This window comes from Aulostomus chinensis, chromosome 18 (assembly GCF_037954235.1).
Source record: "Aulostomus chinensis isolate RoL2024-O1b breed Wild chromosome 18, RoL_Achi_v1.0, whole genome shotgun sequence".
Taxonomy (NCBI): domain Eukaryota; kingdom Metazoa; phylum Chordata; class Actinopteri; order Syngnathiformes; family Aulostomidae; genus Aulostomus; species Aulostomus chinensis.
The window spans coordinates 5,867,886-5,887,532 of NC_141337.1; the positions used below are offsets into that span (position 1 = coordinate 5,867,886).

The 19,647-nt window shown below is 44.8% G+C and overlaps 1 protein-coding gene across 5 annotated transcripts; it reads left to right on the forward strand.

Moving 5' to 3' along the window:
* Positions 1-785: 785 nt before the first annotated feature.
* Positions 786-19,147, forward strand: kank2 (KN motif and ankyrin repeat domains 2). 5 transcript variants are annotated; one of them, XM_086185544.1, is made up of 14 exons: positions 786-1,056; positions 6,913-6,994; positions 10,526-10,609; positions 10,832-12,205; positions 12,815-13,006; positions 13,087-13,195; positions 13,357-13,418; positions 13,689-13,938; positions 14,083-14,170; positions 14,934-15,153; positions 15,926-16,068; positions 16,196-16,396; positions 16,502-16,600; positions 17,547-19,147. In XM_086185544.1, the coding sequence occupies exons 3-14, from the start codon at positions 10,573-10,575 to the stop codon at positions 17,610-17,612; spliced, it is 2,841 nt and encodes a 946-aa protein (XP_086041670.1). In that variant the 5' UTR covers positions 786-1,056; positions 6,913-6,994; positions 10,526-10,572; the 3' UTR covers positions 17,613-19,147. The 5 variants fall into 5 exon arrangements, with proteins under 5 accessions (XP_086041670.1, XP_086041671.1, XP_086041668.1 ...); XM_086185545.1 differs by having other exon boundaries at positions 13,692-13,938; XM_086185541.1 differs by having other exon boundaries at positions 789-1,056; positions 13,357-13,938.
* The last annotated feature ends 500 nt before the right edge of the window (positions 19,148-19,647 follow it).

The window sequence follows — 19,647 nt, forward strand, 5'->3', positions numbered from 1 at the left end:
CCCCACGACGCTTTCTCTTCATTCATTTTTGTCTTTTTTTTGGAACAGTTATGTAAATGTAATGAAAATTGCTGTTGTGGGGGGAAAAAAAAAAAAAAACCTGGAAAAGTCATGGAAATTAAATGTTGGTATTTCCAGGCCTGGAGAAATTTAGATAAAATAAATGAAGCCAGAAAGTTTAGGAAGACTCATGGAAATAAGCTCCCTCCACAAGAGCTGGGCAGAGTAGACACTCCCTGAGACGGGAACGCGCTGATGGACTCGAAGGTCCGGAACGATCTGCGGATGCTCAATCTGGGACACACTTGGCAAACCGGGATGTTTTCAGCCTCCAGAAGCTGTGAGAACAACCTAGTAGCACGAGGTCCAGCATCGCCGTGATGACAAGTCACACGATTAACCTCGTCCTGGTCACCACTGGTGGTGATGGGCCTGACATTTCCAACCAGACCATCACTGGACCGACTCACGCCACATGTGCGGACGGCTCTGATGTGAATGTTTCCTGTGCAGCCTGTGACATCAGAGGCATTGTGTGTTGTGTCTAATTGGTTGGGTGCAGAGTGACCTTTGATTGACCCCATCCCAGAAAACGTAGTCCTTACATTCCACACCTGTGTGTGAGCGATATTCCCTTAGTACAGAAGAAACGCAGTGATTTTTAACACATTTGTGGGCAAGAGTTAATATGAAGAGAATATTATAAGAGGTTTTACTTATGTATAATTTTTTTCTTCCATGTCAATCTGTGGTGGTTTTTGCAGGATTCTTCAATGTCCAGGAAAGTTCAAAGAGGGGATTTTTCTTTAAAGAGGTTGGCGGAGGTCTTTGAGGGCCCCTCTTTGTAGGGCAGTGTGGAGGTCAGCGTGAGGAACCCTTGGGGACCCCTGTGAGGTGCCGTGGGTACTGCAGGAGGAGACTCCGGCGCGGGTGCGGGGCTGCGGGCCCTTTAAGAGCAGCGGGAGGAGGCGCGGAGCATCTTGGCTGCGGTGTTTTTGTCTGTCTGTCAGTGAGCGCTCCTGGGCCGAGGCGGCTGAAAGGATTTCTAGGGGGCAGGTAAGAACAGTGAATAACTTATACGTCCTTCTTTTATGAAAAACCTCGCTCTTTCTTTTTCCTTCCCCTCTGTTAGATTGAATTAAAAGCGCTCCTGGCGAGGCGCCTTCTTGCGAGTTCTTTTGTGAAGCGTCGGTCCTCCTGCCTGATTTCCCCGGTTCTCTCTCTCTCCGAAGTAACGGGTCCTTCCTCCTGTTAAATCACCTCAGTCTCACTCTCTGAGCCCCGGACGCTGTCACCAATGAGGTTTTCTAATATCGCAATGATAATTAAAAAAAAAAAAAACCTTAAAAGGAACGAGACTCATGGTCGCTACAAGCAGCGTCTTTATTTTTTTATTTGCGAGGAGGCGCGCCGCACGCTTGCGTGGAGCGCAGATAAAGAACACCTCTATTATAATGATAATATCACTAATATTCCCCAAAGACGCCTGAGAGCTGTTTACTCAGGCAAGAACCATTCCAAGCTGCTGGATTACATTTAATTACCATCCCATAAAAGCTGCGTATTCAAATTCATCAATCATGCGCGGTATTGTTCTGGGGCTCATAAAGGGGCGTTTTGTTACAACTTTTGTTACAGTTCTTCTGAGTGTTACTGTCAGCTCTGACCCAGCAAACAGATCTTTCTCTCTGCGTGCTCCAAACTTGCGTGACCTGCAGCGTAAATGGAGAAATGTTATTATGCATTAAAAATCTGAGTGAAGGCTGAAGGCTCGGGGGGGAGGGAGAGAGGGAGGGAGGGTCCATGCAAGTTTTCATTACTTCCAGATGTTCATCGGCTCTCTGTTGCCGCTTCTTGCCCTCAAATTTGCTCATCTGGCCGCCTGTAGATGGCCAGTGGTCACTGAGGGGAGTTTATATGCTGAGAAGATGGATGAGATCTGATGGAATTCTGTGTCGCCAGGCCAAGAGCAGCCAAACGCTCGTTTAACTCACAAACTGGACTCATTTTCCTATAAATCTCCTCTTTTAATCTTCAAAATGCTTAAATACGAGTTTCTGTCGTTCCTGTTTTGGTTTGACCCGAATCTGAATGGACATTTTAGATATTTTTGATGTTATATCTCATGAGGCGCTTGTCCAGATTCACCAGAAAACATGTCAGATGATGTTTTGATGCAGACATGCAGAACTTGGCAGGGTGTGGGGGGGTTGTAGTCATCGCCTGGTACACATGCATGGCACAATACACCACTGTGCTGCTGCTGCTGCTGTTGTGTAATGGGCTGCTGGCTGTATTAAATCACCTACCAGCTAATATGTCTGAGGGCTGCAGCAGCTGCACAGCCTTCACATGGGCGCCGTCAGACCACTCATGCTCTTCCATCTGCAGCTTCGTGGTCTGTGGCTCCGCTATTTAGTTTACACTCAGTGACGTGAACAAAATATTAGAAACCCCTCAATTTAACTCAAGAAAGTAGTAGAGCAACACCACCACAGGCTCCGGCATGGCCGTGAAGCTGAAGCTCTAAACTGCTTTCAGGTATTAGTTCCAATGATCAACGTTTCCTCGTTGTGTGGAGTCTAATAACGGTGAAAATGGACTCCACTCAGCCCCATCTGGTCAGGTTTGTCCGCCGCTGGAGTTTCCTCCTGCGAGTCTTCTTGCCGAGCTGGAATGTGATTGTCTCATTACAGTTTGGACCCAGGGGTGCTGTGGTGGAATGCAGGGTTATAAACCCCATTTGCACACAGGGCCACACGCCGGGCATTTAAATGCTTTAGCAAAAGTAATGAAATTACACCCTCAACCTGCGCAACGCTGTCAGTCACTGTCAACTTGATGAGCCCTTTACTGGGTAACGAAGCGCCTGTAGCAGTGGAGACTTTCATCAGGACATAGAGATCCAAGGATCTGTTTTGTTGCTGGCCAGTCTCTCTCTCACATGTTCTTAAACTGTGTTTCTTTTTATTTCGTTTCCTGTTCAGATTAGATCGTGTTATTAGATTAACGCAGATGTTCCACACTTTGTACATTTCTGTCCGGCTGACGTGCCTCAAAGTATACAATGTGAAAATATGCAGCATGCATATTTGCAGCATTTTATTCATAAACGTATTAGAGCTTCATGGAAAGAAAATATCATGGTATCCATAGTATTTAGCTGAAAATAAATGAAAGCAACCTACAACAACCAGAATGCACTGGGCTCCCTACCTCTCCAGGCTTCTGTAATGTTGCCATGTTAGTTGTAAAACTATTAACGCCTCCACTCAAACATCTGGATTGCTCTCTGGCTTCACTCACAACAACTGTGACATTTAAAAAAGAGAGAATTCTCGATGACATTCTGGACGCGCGATGATGTCGTAACTATCTGGTTCACGGTCCACGCAGGTGGCGATGTTCTGACGCACTCTCATTACACGGTATTATGTAATTAATATTCAGTTTTAACACACAACAAAACACATCTAAAGCTGAATTTGTGTTATTGAGCCACTGTTCTGTAGATATCAAGAAAATGTCATTACCCTAAATTATTTTTGTCTTGCGAATCGTTCTAATCCGATACGGTTGAGGCACACAGGTCCTAGTGGGCCTGAGGAACTCCGTCACCACTCCCTCGGAGGAGAGTTCCCCGGTGCTTCCTTCCTGCAACTAGCTCGTCTCAACGCGTCTGCTGGTTTGAGTTTGTGGCCTTTCAAAAAAAGTCTTGCGGTGGACTTGCTGTCAAATGTGGGGTCGCAGCTGGCACATGTGGGGGAGTATAACAATGTTAATTTGCTTGAATCACCCACATAGTAATGACACAAAGCTGCTCGAAAATCTGCAACGTTTGCCTGTAAATGGGATTAGCATTAGCAGAAGTAGCCTCAGTCTGATTCAGTCCAGACAATAAGGGTTAATATACTCCTATTTATCTGTTCTGACTGGACCAGTCAAGTGGTGTTTTTAGAGAACATATGGTCTGATCTGGATTTTCAGCTTCCAGGGGCTTCCAGTAATTCGTTATCTGCCTGAATAATCTCACTCCAGCTCCTTAGATTCATTAATCCCTCCGAAAACAAAGATGGACTTTACTGTCCAGTCAAACTCAGAGTTGTGGATGTTTTCCTTGCCTTGTTTTTTTGTCATTATGTCCACTTTAAAAAAAAAAAAAAAGTTCATTGAATGAGGAAGTAATTGATAAGATCCCTTAGAGAGGCATCCACTTAAACCCACCATGGCAGCAGTGAGATTACTTCCTCTGGTCTGGTGTGCCATCCGCCCTGCACCACCCTGACCTGCGCTTTGAACCCCAACGTTGCTTCAACACATCTTATTGCCGTCTGGACTTCCTCCTCCACCCCTATAGACTTCCATACACAGGAATTTTCTCCCAAATCCCCCCCTTTTTTTAACTTTTTTTTTTTTTGCTGCTCCTTGCCCCACCCTTGCTCAGTTTCCTGTTGGAGGTCAGCACAATGACCAATAGCAGAATGGCGGGTGTTTATTCTGCTCCTGTTCCAGGAGTAATGTGATCTGGCCCCTCCCTTTGGCCGTAGCAGCAGCAGACTGCGAGGCACGGCGACGTCTGCTCCTCCATACCACCGCTCCTTGATGTAGAAAACAGGGCTTTTTCCTAAAGGGCAGAGTCCTGGAGGCTCCGTCCCCCTGGGTTATGATCTCACTCGTGTCCAGAGTCTGAAAGCTCACTGTGTTGCCATGTTGACATGAGATCATCTGGCCTGCTGCTGCTGCACATGGTTAAGGCCACGCAGTAAAAGTCTGTAGTTGTTGTTGTCGTCTCTACGTTTAGAGGAAGGATTATCGTGGTTTGTTTCTTTTTCTGATTTATTATTCATTACAGACCAGCAGAAGCCATCTGTGCTGCAGAGTGAGGAGGGGAACGTCCTCAGCCTACAAACCAGCAACCGTGTTCTTTATGGGACATTTAAAACTCTTCCCCGTGTCTATATTAAGAACTTTGTGGCCCAGAACAACAATTAGCTTTATTTACTCAGACAAAAAGTGCTGCTTCTCATGAGGAGTCTCTTTTGTCGACCTATTTTTAGGTGTGGAATGCACAAATTATGGTTATCCTCCTGGCAGGGACGTTTGAAATTATGAGGCGAGGTCCTTCAAAACTCTTATTGACTTATAGTGACTCGTTTGCCGTGTGAGATCCCTCTGATGTTGCTCTGGAGGGGACTACATTCTAGTGTCAGCAGCAGGATTTGCAGTGATTCATGTTGGTGGAGTCAAAATCTCCAAGGGGGAAGTTTCCATCGCAAAACTCTCGTTTCTTCTGCCCCCCCTTCTCTTCTTCTTCTTTTTTTGCTTTTCTTTACTCATTTTCTTCTTCATACTGTACTGCTCTCCTTTTTCCTCCCTCCTGGTTTGAACTCCCCTTCTCCTTGTTTCTCTTTCTTCTGGGCCGGGAGGAAGTTACTTGGTTGTTTCTGGATCCTTGGGGGAATACAAAGATGGAGCTCCCTTTCCTGTAACCCTTTCTTCATCGGACCTCAGACTTTTACGACATATTAGCACCAATTAGCTTAGCGCACACTGTCAAAATGTTGTCAGACATAAATCATCACCACCCCCCCTCCCCAGATGTAGACAGACACATTAAAAGCAGCTTAATCAGCGGGCTTTCATGGTGCTGGTGCCCTTACCTGAATAAATCAACTTAAAAGCCACAGCTGTGTTTGGTGATCTGGGGGAGTCGGACAGTATTGCTGTGCAGAGAGATGTACGATTCTTTTTTTTTTTTTAATCCGTGCTGTGTGGGAGTTGATGGGAGTCTTCGAAAAGTATTTGCCATCTGCACAAACACTGTTATAACTAAAAACTCCACATCCTTCCTTGTTTTTTTTTTCACAACTGACTTTGAAATCCAACGTATGGCACCTGTAGATCTCTAAACGTCACTCACAAGTCCTCTTCTGTCAGGTTGTGGGTCCAAAACACAAATTTGTCAACTACTTGTTTGTTTTGGGGTGAAGTTCCTCGCCACACACACACACACACACACACACACACACTTATTCTGTCTCTCGGAGATGCCCCTCCTTGCTTTATATTAGAACCAGCTGTGGAACTTGGAGGCTGAATGAATGGCTCTTTGTCGTTCCAGTCTAAAAAGTCTGTTTCGCCCCCCTGCTACTCCACCCATCGTGGTATCGGCATGACAGCAGTGTGAAACAATGAACTGGACAACAACAGGTCTTGTTATGATATTCGGCAAAGGTCACTCCAGACGGCTGCAACGACAAAATGTCGACGGCGGCGGCAGTGGCAGAAGGAGTCAGCAGACACAGTCATGCAGTTTTTCTGGTGAACACGCGCAGGAGTTTCAGGGAATGAAGCACCAGGCTCATCAAGCCAGTCTGGCCTTAAGTCTTTAAAGGTGCAGATGACAGCTGTTCCCACAGAACATGACTGTGTGTGTGTGTGAGTGCGTGTGTGCGTGTGTGTGTGTATGTTAGTCACAGAGGCTAGAAAACAGAACACGTTGCCCAATCTCTTGGCGAGGAGGCGCCCAGTCTTGGATTGATTTGAGAGAGAGGATTTAGTTGGAGGGGAATTTGTTTCTAGAAAGTCAGGAGAGGAGGATCAGGCGTCATCCAGGCTGTTCTACAAGGAGGTCAAAGGGTGATCGGCATGTCATGAGGGTATATTGTTCACATCCACCATGTCAATCAAAACTACTGGAATGTTTTTTCTTGCTTTTTAAGCTGTGGTTATCGTCTTATGAGGGGCCTTTGGTAACCTGTCATGTTTTTATCTCCCAGCGCCGAGTCTCCTGATGAGCACCTCTCTGGATGCTACTCCTCCTGTTATAGTTTTCTGGGCTTTACATTTTTCTGGCCCCTCCGATCAGTCGCCGTGTCTGCCAGAGTTCACGTGCTTGTTGTTTCCCCGCAGGTGTTGGCTATAAGAAAAGGAAGGGCGAGTGAAGGAGTCTGGGGGAGCAGCGGTCCTGTCCTCGCCGTGCAAGCAGCTGCTGGTATGAAACGGAAAATAAATCCCCTCTTTTCCTAATTCATAAACCATCCCTGAGTTTGAGTCAAATCACCAAAGGCTGCAGACTTCGTAAGGCAGTGGAAAAAATCCATAAAGATCTCCTCTGGATGGTGGGAAGAGTGGTATTTCTGACTTAGCAATACTGAGGTTTAATCCTTTGTAATGGCAATAGTAATGAGGTGACTCAATGAGTGGAAGCAATGAGCTTGATAAACTTAGGGAGCAGACCTCAGAAAGGAGCACGCTGTTCTAAATTGCTGCCCCCCCCCCCCCCCCCGGGTGGTCTTAGTCTGCAGAAAACGGCAAAGACATCAGACTATGTTACCAAATCACACCGTCCATGAAATGTTGTTATAAATGAGAAGAATTTTCATATTGCTGTGGGTTTTACTCACACTATTTTAACATTATTTGTACTTTAATCAAAGGAAAGATTTGGGTTTTTTTTAACCTCATTTCCGGGTGTTTATAAATGTATTTATAAATCCTTGATGTTTTACTAGAATTTCTGTTTTGTTTTTTTCTTTTTAAGCCACCAAAAAGCTAATTTTTATGCTCTCTTTATGTGCTAAAATAGTCTATTTGGAATTGTGTTCAGTGTCACTGCTTTCATACTATGTTGACGAAAGTGTTGTACAATATATCCACTAGATGGCAGTATAAGTGGTTTTGTATCAATCTCCATATCAGCTGTTTAAGTGCAGGTTTCTGTCCCTGCATCCACGTGAGGTTTAATCGTCACCATATTTGTAATTTCGTTCCAAGTCGCACAACCGCCCCTTAAACCGTCCACCATCCTTTTTCCAGCGTTTTCCTCGTGTCTTGGGGCCCGTCTCCGCCCCGGGATTCTTTTTTTCCACGAGTACTCACATTTCATCGAAGTTTGTTCAGAACTTTTCAATATATCAATGAGAATGTCAGTAAAGTGCGTTATGGATATTCAGAAATTTACACGGCCGCTCATCAAATTCCTTTGTAGTTCTTCCATAATTTGTTGAAATCCCCGATGTTGACTCTGTTCCACCTTGAACCAGTCTTTCGGATTCTGGAGCCAGAATATGTTTCAGATTTACTAAAAAAAAAAAAATCACTTGTGGCTTATGAAGGGGCTCTTACCAACGAACCGACACACCGATGATCGCATAACCTTCTCGGCGGAAGTAAACATTATGCCACGGTTTCAAATCTTTATTGCGGACCTCTTGTGCACAGGTGTGCTGCTTTGAATGAGGAAAAACAAGGCTCCCTCACGAGTACAAACACAAACTATGAGTAGTTGCTGCGAGAGGAGTTCCAGTATAATGCAATTATTCTGCTGAAGTCATGGAGAACATTAATATCTGCTGCGTGACCTCCATCTTACCCCTCGAGGGTCTTAATGACGAAGAATGGAGGGGTGAGGCCAAGCGATATTAACATCTGTTAATATGCAGCTGTAATGGAGGTGGGTGGGGGGGCGTAATGGGGGCAAAGCCTTTGTCCTGATGAGGCTGAAGAATGGTGGTGTGGTGCTGCACACTGGTTTCTGTTCAGATGTCAACTCAAAGGAACTCTGTTTGAGTGGCAAGAAAGAGGGAGGAAGGTCAACCACTCCACCCCAGTCACACACACACACACACACACACACACACACACACACACACACACACACACACACACACACACACACACACACACATACATTCAGGGGAGTACGTATGAAACACTACTGTTGGAGATGAGGAGGCCTGATGCGGTGGCTGTTTTGGGGGGGTGATGTGGGAAGAAAAAGCCGTTTTGAGGGAGTTGAAAACAACATTTTTGTGTTTAAAAGTTGAATCAAGTGAACCCTGAAAGCCACCAGTCGGCTGGATCGGGATGTTTGGTTTGCTTAGCTGTACACTCTAATTATATCTCATCAACTGTCCCCTGTCAGTACTGTCCTCCACCCTGCGGCCTCCACACACACTCACACACACACACACATACACTCATGCTTTCTCACTCCCAACCACTCCCTTTCTGTCTGTTCCGCTCTCTCTTTCTCACACATGTAGTCATACCAGACCGCTATGCAGAACACGCAGCACATAATCAATCTTTCATTCCACGCTGCAGATAAACAGACGCTGCCTGACGAAGGCGCGGAGGCAAAACTGATCACTGGTTTAAACTGTGATGAAGGAGAAGTTTTGTCTTCTTCTTTTTTCTTTTCTTCAATTCCCATCTGGGACATCGTGATAAATTCCTCAAGTGTAAGCTGAAATATCGTTGGCTTAGTTCCTGTTCCCTATCTAATTGAATTTAAAAATGCTCTTGTAACAATTTGAAACATTTGATTCTGTGGAAATGGTGTGTGTGTGTGTGTGTGTGTGTGTGTGTGTGTGTGTGTGTATGTGCGTGTGTTTCTATGTCCCCTCCTCTGAAAGTGTGTGTGTGTGTGTGTGTGTGTGTGTGTGTGTCCCTTCCTCTGACAGTGTGTGTGTGTGTCCCCTCCTCTGACAGTGTGTGTGTGTGTGTGTGTGCGTGTGTGCGTGCATGTGTAAAAATCTTGTGTATGAGAGGGTGATGAAGGGCAGAGATAAGAGGGAATCGCACCGAGACATTAAACTGACTACAGGACTTCAAAAATACCAAGTCAAGTTAGTCAGTGTTTCCAAGTGCCCTACTTTTCACAAACCAGCGAGCACTGAGTACAGTCACAAGATAGAGAGAGAGAGAGAGAGAGAAACATGCCCCAAAAAATAAAGTGGAGGTTTACAGTCAGAACTTCCAAGCGTATTGCCTTAAATTCTCTGTAATGTAATGAACTGGCTAATACTGGCTTAAATATTACATCCCCGGTTCCCACAATATGATGACCTAGAAAGTTAATCTTTTCCAAGTCGACAAACTCAAATGTTGCGGGTTACACATTTTTTTGTAATGTTTACGGAGAGTCAAAAATGCTTTCAAGAGATTCAGTTTTTGTGGTCGAGCGATGAACAAGTGAAGTGAAACCTCCTGATCGTCAGCTGACTTTCGGGAGGGGGGGGGGGCAAACAAGCGGAGGACGATGTGGCAAAAGCGAGGAGGGGAAAGAGTGTCTGTAAACCTTGAATTGTGAGGCAAAGTTAGCATGCACAGATGATTCCTAATAAGGTTGTAACTGGCAGACTCAAAATCTCTGTGCTGGAATTAGCTGCCAGGAAACTTTCCCCTGTAACTCCTCTTCTATGCATGCTAAGAACAGAAATAAACACAATCGACTGCGACCCACTATACTGAGAAAGATGAAGGGATGAAATTAGGCAGGGAGTGAAAGTGTTTCAACTATCACACAAAAACAATACAGCGAAGGGGAGAGGATTTATCGCTGGATTATAAACCATAGTGGAAGACTCCCATCTATATACACAATTTACCAGATGACCATATAAGCAGTCAGAGCTCTGTAATGCATGAAGAATGGCATTAATGGAAGTGCTGGTTGCATCAACTCCTGTGTATTATATATTTAGATTGTATTAATAAACCTTCATGTCTCTCCCTGCAGGTGAGAGTTAGAGGGCGACGCGTTTGAACAGCAGCCACAAGCTCCCGATGGCTCAAGTGCTGCATATGGACCCTGGCTTCCCAGGTGCAACTTCTGTTTATTTCAACGAGAAATACTCAGTGACATTATGAATTTATTAGAGGATAATTAGTGTCAGGCACCTTGTACGTAAAGTATTGATATTTATTGATACTGCACGACTCCACTTAAAATTTCGCACAGAGCACAGGAGCTCATTTTCTGAAGTCTGAGCCCAAGATTAGACGCAGATTTCCGCTTGTTTAAAGTTGATTTCCTTCCCCTCAGGGAAGCTCAACCCGCCTGCTCCCCCTTCCCTACACACCAAGGAGCAGGAGGCACCGTACTCAGTGGAGACTCCCTATGGCTACCGTCTGGACCTGGACTTCCTTAAATATGTAAATGACATAGAGAAAGGAAACACCATCAAGAAGGTGCCCATCCAGCGTCGGCCTCGCTATGGCTCCCTACCACGTGGTTATGGCTACACCGGCTCCTGGTGGACTTCCACTGAGTCACTGTGTTCGAACACCAGCATGGACAGTCGGCACTCATCCTTCTCCTACTGTGCTCCAGGCTACCACACGTCGCAGAGGCCCAACTTCAGCACTGCGCGGGTGGAGAAGACCTTGTTGGATGCACGCAGGAAGCTGGAGGAGGAGAAAGAGGGAAGGAGGTTCTCTAACCTGGGCAGCATGCACAGCAGCATGGCGGGCTCCAACACCTCCCTCAGCAGTGCACACAGCTTCAACCGGGCTCAGGGTGGAGGAGGGTCCTTCACCCCCATGAGCTCTGGCTTGTCAACCCCGGTGACTCCCACCCCAGCCCACCTCCAGCATGTCAGGGAGCAGATGGCAGCAGCCCTCAGGAAGATACGGGACCTAGAGGAGCAGGTGAAGACCATACCAGTGCTCCAGGTGAAAATCTCTGTCCTACAGGAGGAAAAACGGCAACTTAGTGTCCAGCTGAAGAGCCAGAAGTTTCTGGGCCACTCTCTGGGATTCAACCGAGGTCGGACACGAGGAGAGCTGTACATTGAAATCCCTGAAGAGGAGGCGACCACTGGAGCTAAGAGCAGTAACAAGCCATCAGGACAACTGTCCCCCACCACACCTGAGGGTGCCAAACAAGACTCAGGGTGTGAGATTGAGGACACAGTGATTGTGGGCGGAGCGAGACCGCATGCAAAGCGGGAAGTGCGCACGGTCGGGGTTGGAACAGAGGAGGAGAGGGGCAGTCGTCAGGTGGGAGTTGGAGTTCGGGAGGTGGATCTGGGGCTGCTGCCAGAAGCAGAGGCTCTTAAGAATCAAGTGGGTCAGCTTGAGGGCCAGTTGAAAAGAATGATGGATGAACTGCAGGCAGCACAAGGACAGGTAGCAGCAGCCCAGAAGACCCCTCAGGCAGAGCACCCAGTGATGGCTACCAGCATGGGCTGGCAGGAGCAGGACTGCAATCTGCAGACTGTGGTCAGCTTCACCCAGCAGTCCCCACAGAGGGAGCAGAGAACTGTGGGAATCCAGGTGTACACACTGGAGCAGCCCACTGTGGTGGAGGTGGGCACGCTGCTCCGAGCTGTGGGCTGCAGCTCCCCCTCCCTTCAGCCAGGTGGTGTGATCCTGGAGGGCCGCTACAGAGGAACACCTGAAGGTCTGGCTTTGGCTGGTAGTGTATGACTAGTGACTTTCACTTAGTGTAAAGGCTCATGACAGAATAAAAACATATTTTGTCGTTGTTGGTTTTCCTCATAATGATCCACAGAATATCAGAGCAGTTCTTAGTAGGAACTATTTTCTCTCATCCAAACCACTCCCAAACCCTCTCCTTGACCCTGGAGAGACGGCAGACATTTCTGTGGTTGATATCTCCGCCATAATTTTAATCCAACTTCAATTTTTAGCAACTCACACCAAAACAATCCAGAAGGATGAATAGCAATAGAGGCATGAGGAAAAGTACATGTTTTTTTTGTATTATTTTGAGGCTGAACTGTCACTTTAATCGCCACCTGTACAGTTTAAACTGCAAACGGCCCTTTGTGAAGTATTTAGACATTCCTGTGTTTTCCTTGTTCAGGGCCATAACAGCAGATGAAATATAGAAAACACAAAAATACAATAAAACCGCTTTGGAAAAACACAAACAGATTTAATTGTAAAAAAAAACAAAAACCTTTCATATCAGATTTCATTTAATTGTGAAGGTGTAAAACAAATCCTTGTGTAACTTCTAATAAAACAACTTGAATTAAATTTATTTCTTCTTCTTCTCCAGAAGCTCCGGTTGAGTTGCCGATTGCCATCAGCTCCAAGCAGGTACGCGACGTCCTAAAGAGCGAGTTGTCCACCTCAGTTCCTGTATCGAACACCGCCATCGCTGTCGACACAACCGGCAATCAGATCGTGTATTTTAAAGAAGTGGATGCAACCACACAGGCTGTTCAGTCACAAGAAGACCCCCAGACAGGTAAGTACACACTCATATTCATCTTCATTCCATTAATGTCACCGTGATGATTTCGATTTCAGAGTCTCTTTGTTTTCCAGCCTCATCTCCTCAGTCCTCCCTGAGGTCTATCATGAAGCGGAAAGCGGACGGCGAACCAGGCTCTCCCTCAATGAAGAAAAACCTCCAGTTCATCGGAGTTAATGGAGGGTGAGAATTAAATCAGTTTTCTGGATCTGCCTTGTTAGAAAAGAGCGCGCCTGTTGCTGCAACGACGGTGGAGTGAAATACATTTTCCCTGTATATGTTTAGCGTTTAACAATGTGTGAATTGGTGCAGTTTTTGACAGCAATTCTTGAATTTATTTTCAGCTATGAGTCTACATCATCTGATGAAAGCAGCAGCGAGAGCTCTGATGAAGGAAGTGACTCCAGTGAGTATCATGAAGCCAGGGAAAAGTTACCAGAAACGACAGTCCAGCACCAGCAAATAACCAGCACCAAGGCCTCCCAGCCTCCAGAAAATAACCGCGTACCTCAGGAGACCATCGCCACACCACCAGCCAACATTCCAGACTCAAAGCAGAGTCCAGATCCAGCACTGCCAGACCAAGCCCCCCTGTCACCAGCGACGGACACTGTTGTGCAAAAACGTGCCTCGGAGCCTCCGGCGTCTGACCCCACTCTAACTCCTCCATGTCCAGCAGACACTTCTGCCTCGAACGTGGACCAATCATCAGAGAAGCGCACGGCCACCCAGGAGGTCACCAGCACTGAATCCACTCCAGAACAAAGCTCCTCGGTGACCTGCGCTACACCACCGCTGTCCGTCTCTGCAACCACTGAGCATTACACCGTAAAGTCACACACCACCTCCAGCCAATCGGAGTCCGGGCCAGCAGCTGAGAGCTTCACAAATGAAGCTGCTGCAGCATCTGAACAGCAACAAGCCCAGTAGGTTCACACACACACACACACACACACACACACACACACACACACACACACACACACACACACACACACACACACACTGGTACCGTGGTGGTTCTGTCCAGCCTGTATCAGTAACTCTGACTGATTTTTGTGTTCACTCAGACCAGAACTGAGCGACAGCCTGATGTCGGCTCTGCAGGCCCTGCAGAAAGCCCTGGGAGAACCGAACGCCTTCAGCCAACAAGGAGCAGTATGTGTTCATTTAAAATGAAATAATACACTTTGTACTAATCCCATGTTCCTTTTGAAAATAAGAATTTACGACCACGAGCAGTTTTGCCTGTTAAGTCTCTTAAGTTTCATGTAATAACTCTTTACTTCATTCCGTTCACTTGAGTGGAAAATAAAATCCTTGTGTTTATGAAATAATTAGATATATTTTCACGACAATAATAATTTTGACATCATCACACCAACTATTAGCAGCTCGGTCAATAACGTATCTCCAGAAAGTAAAATAAAACTGGATTAAAGTAAACAAGCGGGCCTTTTTTTTAATGCTTTAAGTAGGAGAAAGATCCTTCCCTGGGGATATTAAGGTATCTTTTTAAATCAGAAAAACAGGGCGGAAATATTTTACTTCCATGAGAACAGTGTCTCGTTGTTTCAGAAAAATGGGGCAGAGTCTTATTTTTCCTGTATGAAAATTAATTGATTCAGAAAAACAGGGCAGGTTGGGTTTTTTTTTTCATGAAATCTTATCTCATTAATTCAGAAAAACAGGACAGAAATATTTGTTTTTGAAAACTTACCTCCTTAATTCAGAAAAAGTGGGATTTTGTTTCTCTCAGGTCGATGCTTTTGCACTGTTCAGAGCATTTCTACGAGGGAAGTGGGTGTCGAATCTGATGTTTGCGGCGTGAAACAAGCGTAGATCTGTCACGGCCTGGTGTGACCAGCACTCTGTAGTTCACGCAGCAGTCTGTCAAGTGTCCTCGTTGTGTGGGTTTCAGCGGTCGGCGTACACCGCCGTGCTGCAGGAGTGGCTGCGTGTGTCCTGTCATAAAGCCGCCGACGTGGAGGTTGTTAAGACCTACATGGACACCTTCGCCTCCATCTCCCCTCAGCTGCTGGAGTTTGTGATCAACATGGCGGACGGTAATGGGAACACGGCGCTACACTACACCGTCTCTCACTCTAACTTCGCCGTGGTGAAACTGCTGCTGGACACTGGTGAGTCATGTTTGCCACGACTAGAGGAGGCGGATATGCGGTTACTCTAGTACTCTGTTTGGATTTTTTCATACTTTTACTCCAGTATATTTTTAAGACAATATTGTACTTTATATTCTACTACATTTATCTGAACCAGTTACAAGTGACTTTGATTCCAAAGATTCCTCGTAGTAAACACAGAAATAAATCTGAAGAAGATGAAGCACTTTAAGATTTCAACCCTGCCAACTTTAAGAGGACGCAACCAAAGTAGCACAGCTGGAACACACGCCAGTGTCACATGACCTTTAGAGGTCAGTGGTTCAAGGATTGAACGCTTCTGAGCACTTGAACACACAAACGTGTCCAATGTGTACTTTTACTTTTGGTACTTAAGTTAACGCAATATCAAATACTTCTCTACTTTCGTAGAATTTTAAATGGACACTTTTATTTGAGTATTTTTTTTCTTGGTATTTCTACTTGTGCTTAAGTAAAGGATTCCTGTACTTCCTCTGGAGGCGGGTCATGGCATTGCCTAAATCACAATCAGGAATTTACTATAAAATCCATGTCACACTTTAAAATAATAAGCTCTTGTTCCAGAACTACAACTGTAAACCACAACATCTTGGCAGAAAGTATTTGTTTTAAGTAGGAAGAACAGAGCAGAATAAGTCATTTCTTCAGTTGTTTTATTAGTGATGTTTTAAATTCTTCTGCTCTTCTCCAAAAAACCCTTTCCTCCCTAACATGTCTCGTATCATGATTGTCTGGTTCGACCTGACAGGCTTGTGTAACGCTGACCGCCAGAACAAAGCGGGCTACACCGCCATCATGCTCACAGCTCTGGCTGCCTTCCACTCTGACAGCGACCTTCAAACTGTCCTGCAGCTGCTGCGTACAGGTGACGTCAACGCCAAGGCCAGCCAGGTGCGCCCTCTGTTGTTCATCACTTATACATGCACCGACCAGACAACACAACTCATTTCTGAACCTGTCACTGCAGAACAGAAAGAAATGCAGTTTCAGTGACACCAACTTCTTCTAATGTCTTTAGGCCGGTCAGACGGCGCTGATGCTTGCGGTCAGCCACGGTCGAGGGGATATGGTGCGGGCCCTTCTGTCCTGTGGTGCTCAGGTCAACATCCGTGATGACGACGGCTCCACGGCGCTCATGTGTGCCTGCGAACACGGTCATGTGGACATTGTGCGTCAGCTACTGTCTGTGCCGGGCTGTGATGCCACTCTCACTGATAACGTAAGCATTTTTCGCCCGTGTTCCCCTTCTTCTGTCTCAGCTCATCCTGCTCAAACATGTCAACACACCGCCATCCTGTCGTTTTTTTTTTCTTTTTTGTTTCAGGACGGGAGCACTGCTCTGTCCATTGCCCTGGAGGCCAGCCAGAATGACATCGCTGTACTTCTGTACGCTCACCTCAACTTCGCAAAGCCTCCTTCCCCCGTGAGTTCCTCAGTCACTGCTCACCACCGAGACATCCCTGTGCTAGAGTTTCATCTTCAACACTCAGATCAAGTCCCACATTCAGAAGTCTTAACCCTCTACTCTCTAAAAGGCATCCAAAAAAAGTTTTTAAAAAAATGATGAAAGGTCACACATGAATTTTGTACCCAAATACAACAAAAGCTTGAGAAAAACTGGGAGTTTGTCAATGTCCATGTCAACATTGCGAGTCGATCTAATCCGAACTCCATTCGCACAAAGAGCACTTAAAAGTTTATTTCTTGTAATTTTGTGGAATGACATGAAAAAGGAAGAATTTCCCTTTCTTACACATCTGCATGGTGATGTAGTTGATTGGGCATCATTTTGATCTGTTTCTTTTAATTAAATCAAAGCAAAATCCACCTAGGAAGCAGGGGTTTCTCAGGTGCAGTTCCTGGAGGCAGCCATGAAACTCACCAGGATGATTGTACTTTGCGTCACTTCAAATCATTTTTCGCGTCAGTTTCGTGATTTCATCTGCCCTCAGATAACGTTTAAGACTCAGACGTGTCCATGTTCAGCCTTGTAAGGAGACTTCCGCTGGTTCAGAGTATCAATACGGAGAGGAATCGCTGTCTTGGACTGGTGACCCGTCCAGGGTGAACCCCACCTCTCACCCAAAGGCTGCTGGGATAGGCTCCCCCCCCCCCCCCCCCCCATGACCCTGAACAGGAAAAGCAGTAGAAAATTGATGGATGGATGGAAATGATTACCATAAATCAACATCAGAATGGAGAGCAGAAGGGTTTTCATGAAATTCTCTCATTAAACACTTTTATTTATGTATTTATTTATCTGTTTCACAGTCAAAGTGTATGATTTTGGATCTTTACAAACAAACAAACCATCATCCCTGAATGAGATTTCAACGATAACACCTTGTTGATTTTGTCCCCTGATCCAGGTTTCACCAAAGTCTCCTCTCTTGGGATCCATGGGCTCTTCTCCTCCCGCTGGGGACACTAAATAAAACCCACTGCCTCTGTAAACTCCACAGCCAATCCACAGCAACAGAAACATTCAGTTAGTGTGTTTGTTCTCACCCTCCATACATACATGCACCATTGTTATCCACCACTTCTTCTACAGAACGACCCGTCCCAGGTATGTGGCGCAATCTGGAAAACTGATAGGCTGCAGGAATAATCCAGTTGTCAGCACTGTTTCTCGTGGCACTTAAAGGTCACAGTTGTTCACTAAAGTACATGATACACTTCATTATTGTTTTTGTTTTTGTTTGTTTGTTTTTTGGCCCATGTGATTCTCATACTCGCTGCTTCATAGAGCGACACAGTAGCATCATTTCATGTGTGACCATCAGAGTCATCGGGAATAACTAAAGCCACCCAGTAAGTGTCCTTGATCAACAGCATCAACAAGCTCATTGGTGCTACAAAACTATGATACAATACGCCACTTCAGCAGTATATCGGTATTTATACACAAGATTTATTTACTCTAGAGTATTTTTGATATTGTGTTTTTATTAATTCAGGACCTCCAAGGATCATGATTTTTATTTCCCAGGCAAAATATTACAACTTTTAACTTACAGGATGAAAATACGATTTTTTGGGTTTTTTTTTATTATTTTTAATGGGTGTGTGTGTCATTTCTCAAAAAAATAAATCCAAAGACTGAAGTCACTGTAGGTTTTAGTAATAATACACCAACAATGAGCGTAGCGTCAGCGTGGAGTGAAGGCTGCGGTACTATGGTCTTTGTAGTTTTATATGTGGAGGTAGATGTATGGAAAGACTTCACATGTAACTGTGTTTGTAACTGTGTGTACTTTTTAGCGATGTAGAGAAACGGCTGAAAGCGCGGGCGATGCCACCTCTGCTGTGGTCATGCTGGGAAGATTTCGTCAGGGAACCAGAAAGTGACTGATTAGGGTCTGAAAAAGGTCATGTAAGATATGAATATCGAAATAATATATGTCAACTTAAACTGGTAGTTATTTTGCCGAAAAATAAAAATCCTTGAACTAAAGTGCATAGGCTATTGATGTCAAAATTTCTATTAGTTTTTAAAAGATTTTTTTTTTCCACGACCTTTCATACTCACTTTTAAGCAACTGAATTTTTTATAAACTTTTTAATTTAAGCATCTATCTTTTTATACATTTAAGAGTTTTTAAACTCGCACCTACTTTATGTAACAGCACAGCTCTTTACTTTTTGTTTTATGTAAAATTTTAGATTGTGTTTCTTCTCTTCTGATTTGTTCGTTTTGGAGAAAAAAAAACAAAAAAAACCCAATGAATTAATAAATGTGGACCTCACTGTTTCTCTCGCTGTGTTTGTTCAGTTTGTTTGCGAGGACAGGAAGCTGCGATCCAGAAATTTAAAATCAATTTGTTCCATCAACTGGAACTTCTAATGAGGGCTCATGACAACAGGTCCTCTTAGAACCAAAAGACCTTTTCAGTGTCGTGTGCTTGTTCCATGTTCTCTCCTGGAGCCTAATTTTTTCACAACAGCAAACTGAATGACGACAAATTGTAACAAAGCTGTACTAAACCGAATGACTTCATTCCTACTGCTGAAGTACTTTATCTTACCTTTTTAAAGGTTAATTCAAACAAAAATAGATCTTCTCTCTGAATATGTTATGTTTAAAGATTTATTCCAACCTAGTACCACTTTATCATTAAGTGCCTACAGTTTTAAAGGACTTTTTCTCCCAAATAATATCATGTGTTTTACTTCTTATACATTTAAATGTTTATTCCACAGTCGTATCTGTAATCTGTAACTTGTAACCTTGCCCCTCTCCAAACTTTCAGATAATTGGATGAACTTGCTCAACATCTTTATTGTACTTTATTTTAGTAGTTAAACAAATTGCCTAATGTAAGTCTAAGAAATCCAGTTGAATCAAGGCACATAAACCTTTAAACGATTGTTACACTGACACTAAGTAGTATTTGGGTGGGATAATCCTTTAAAACTATAAGTACTTGGTTAGTAAGCTGTATTTTGGTTAAATACTGCCTGTTTGCA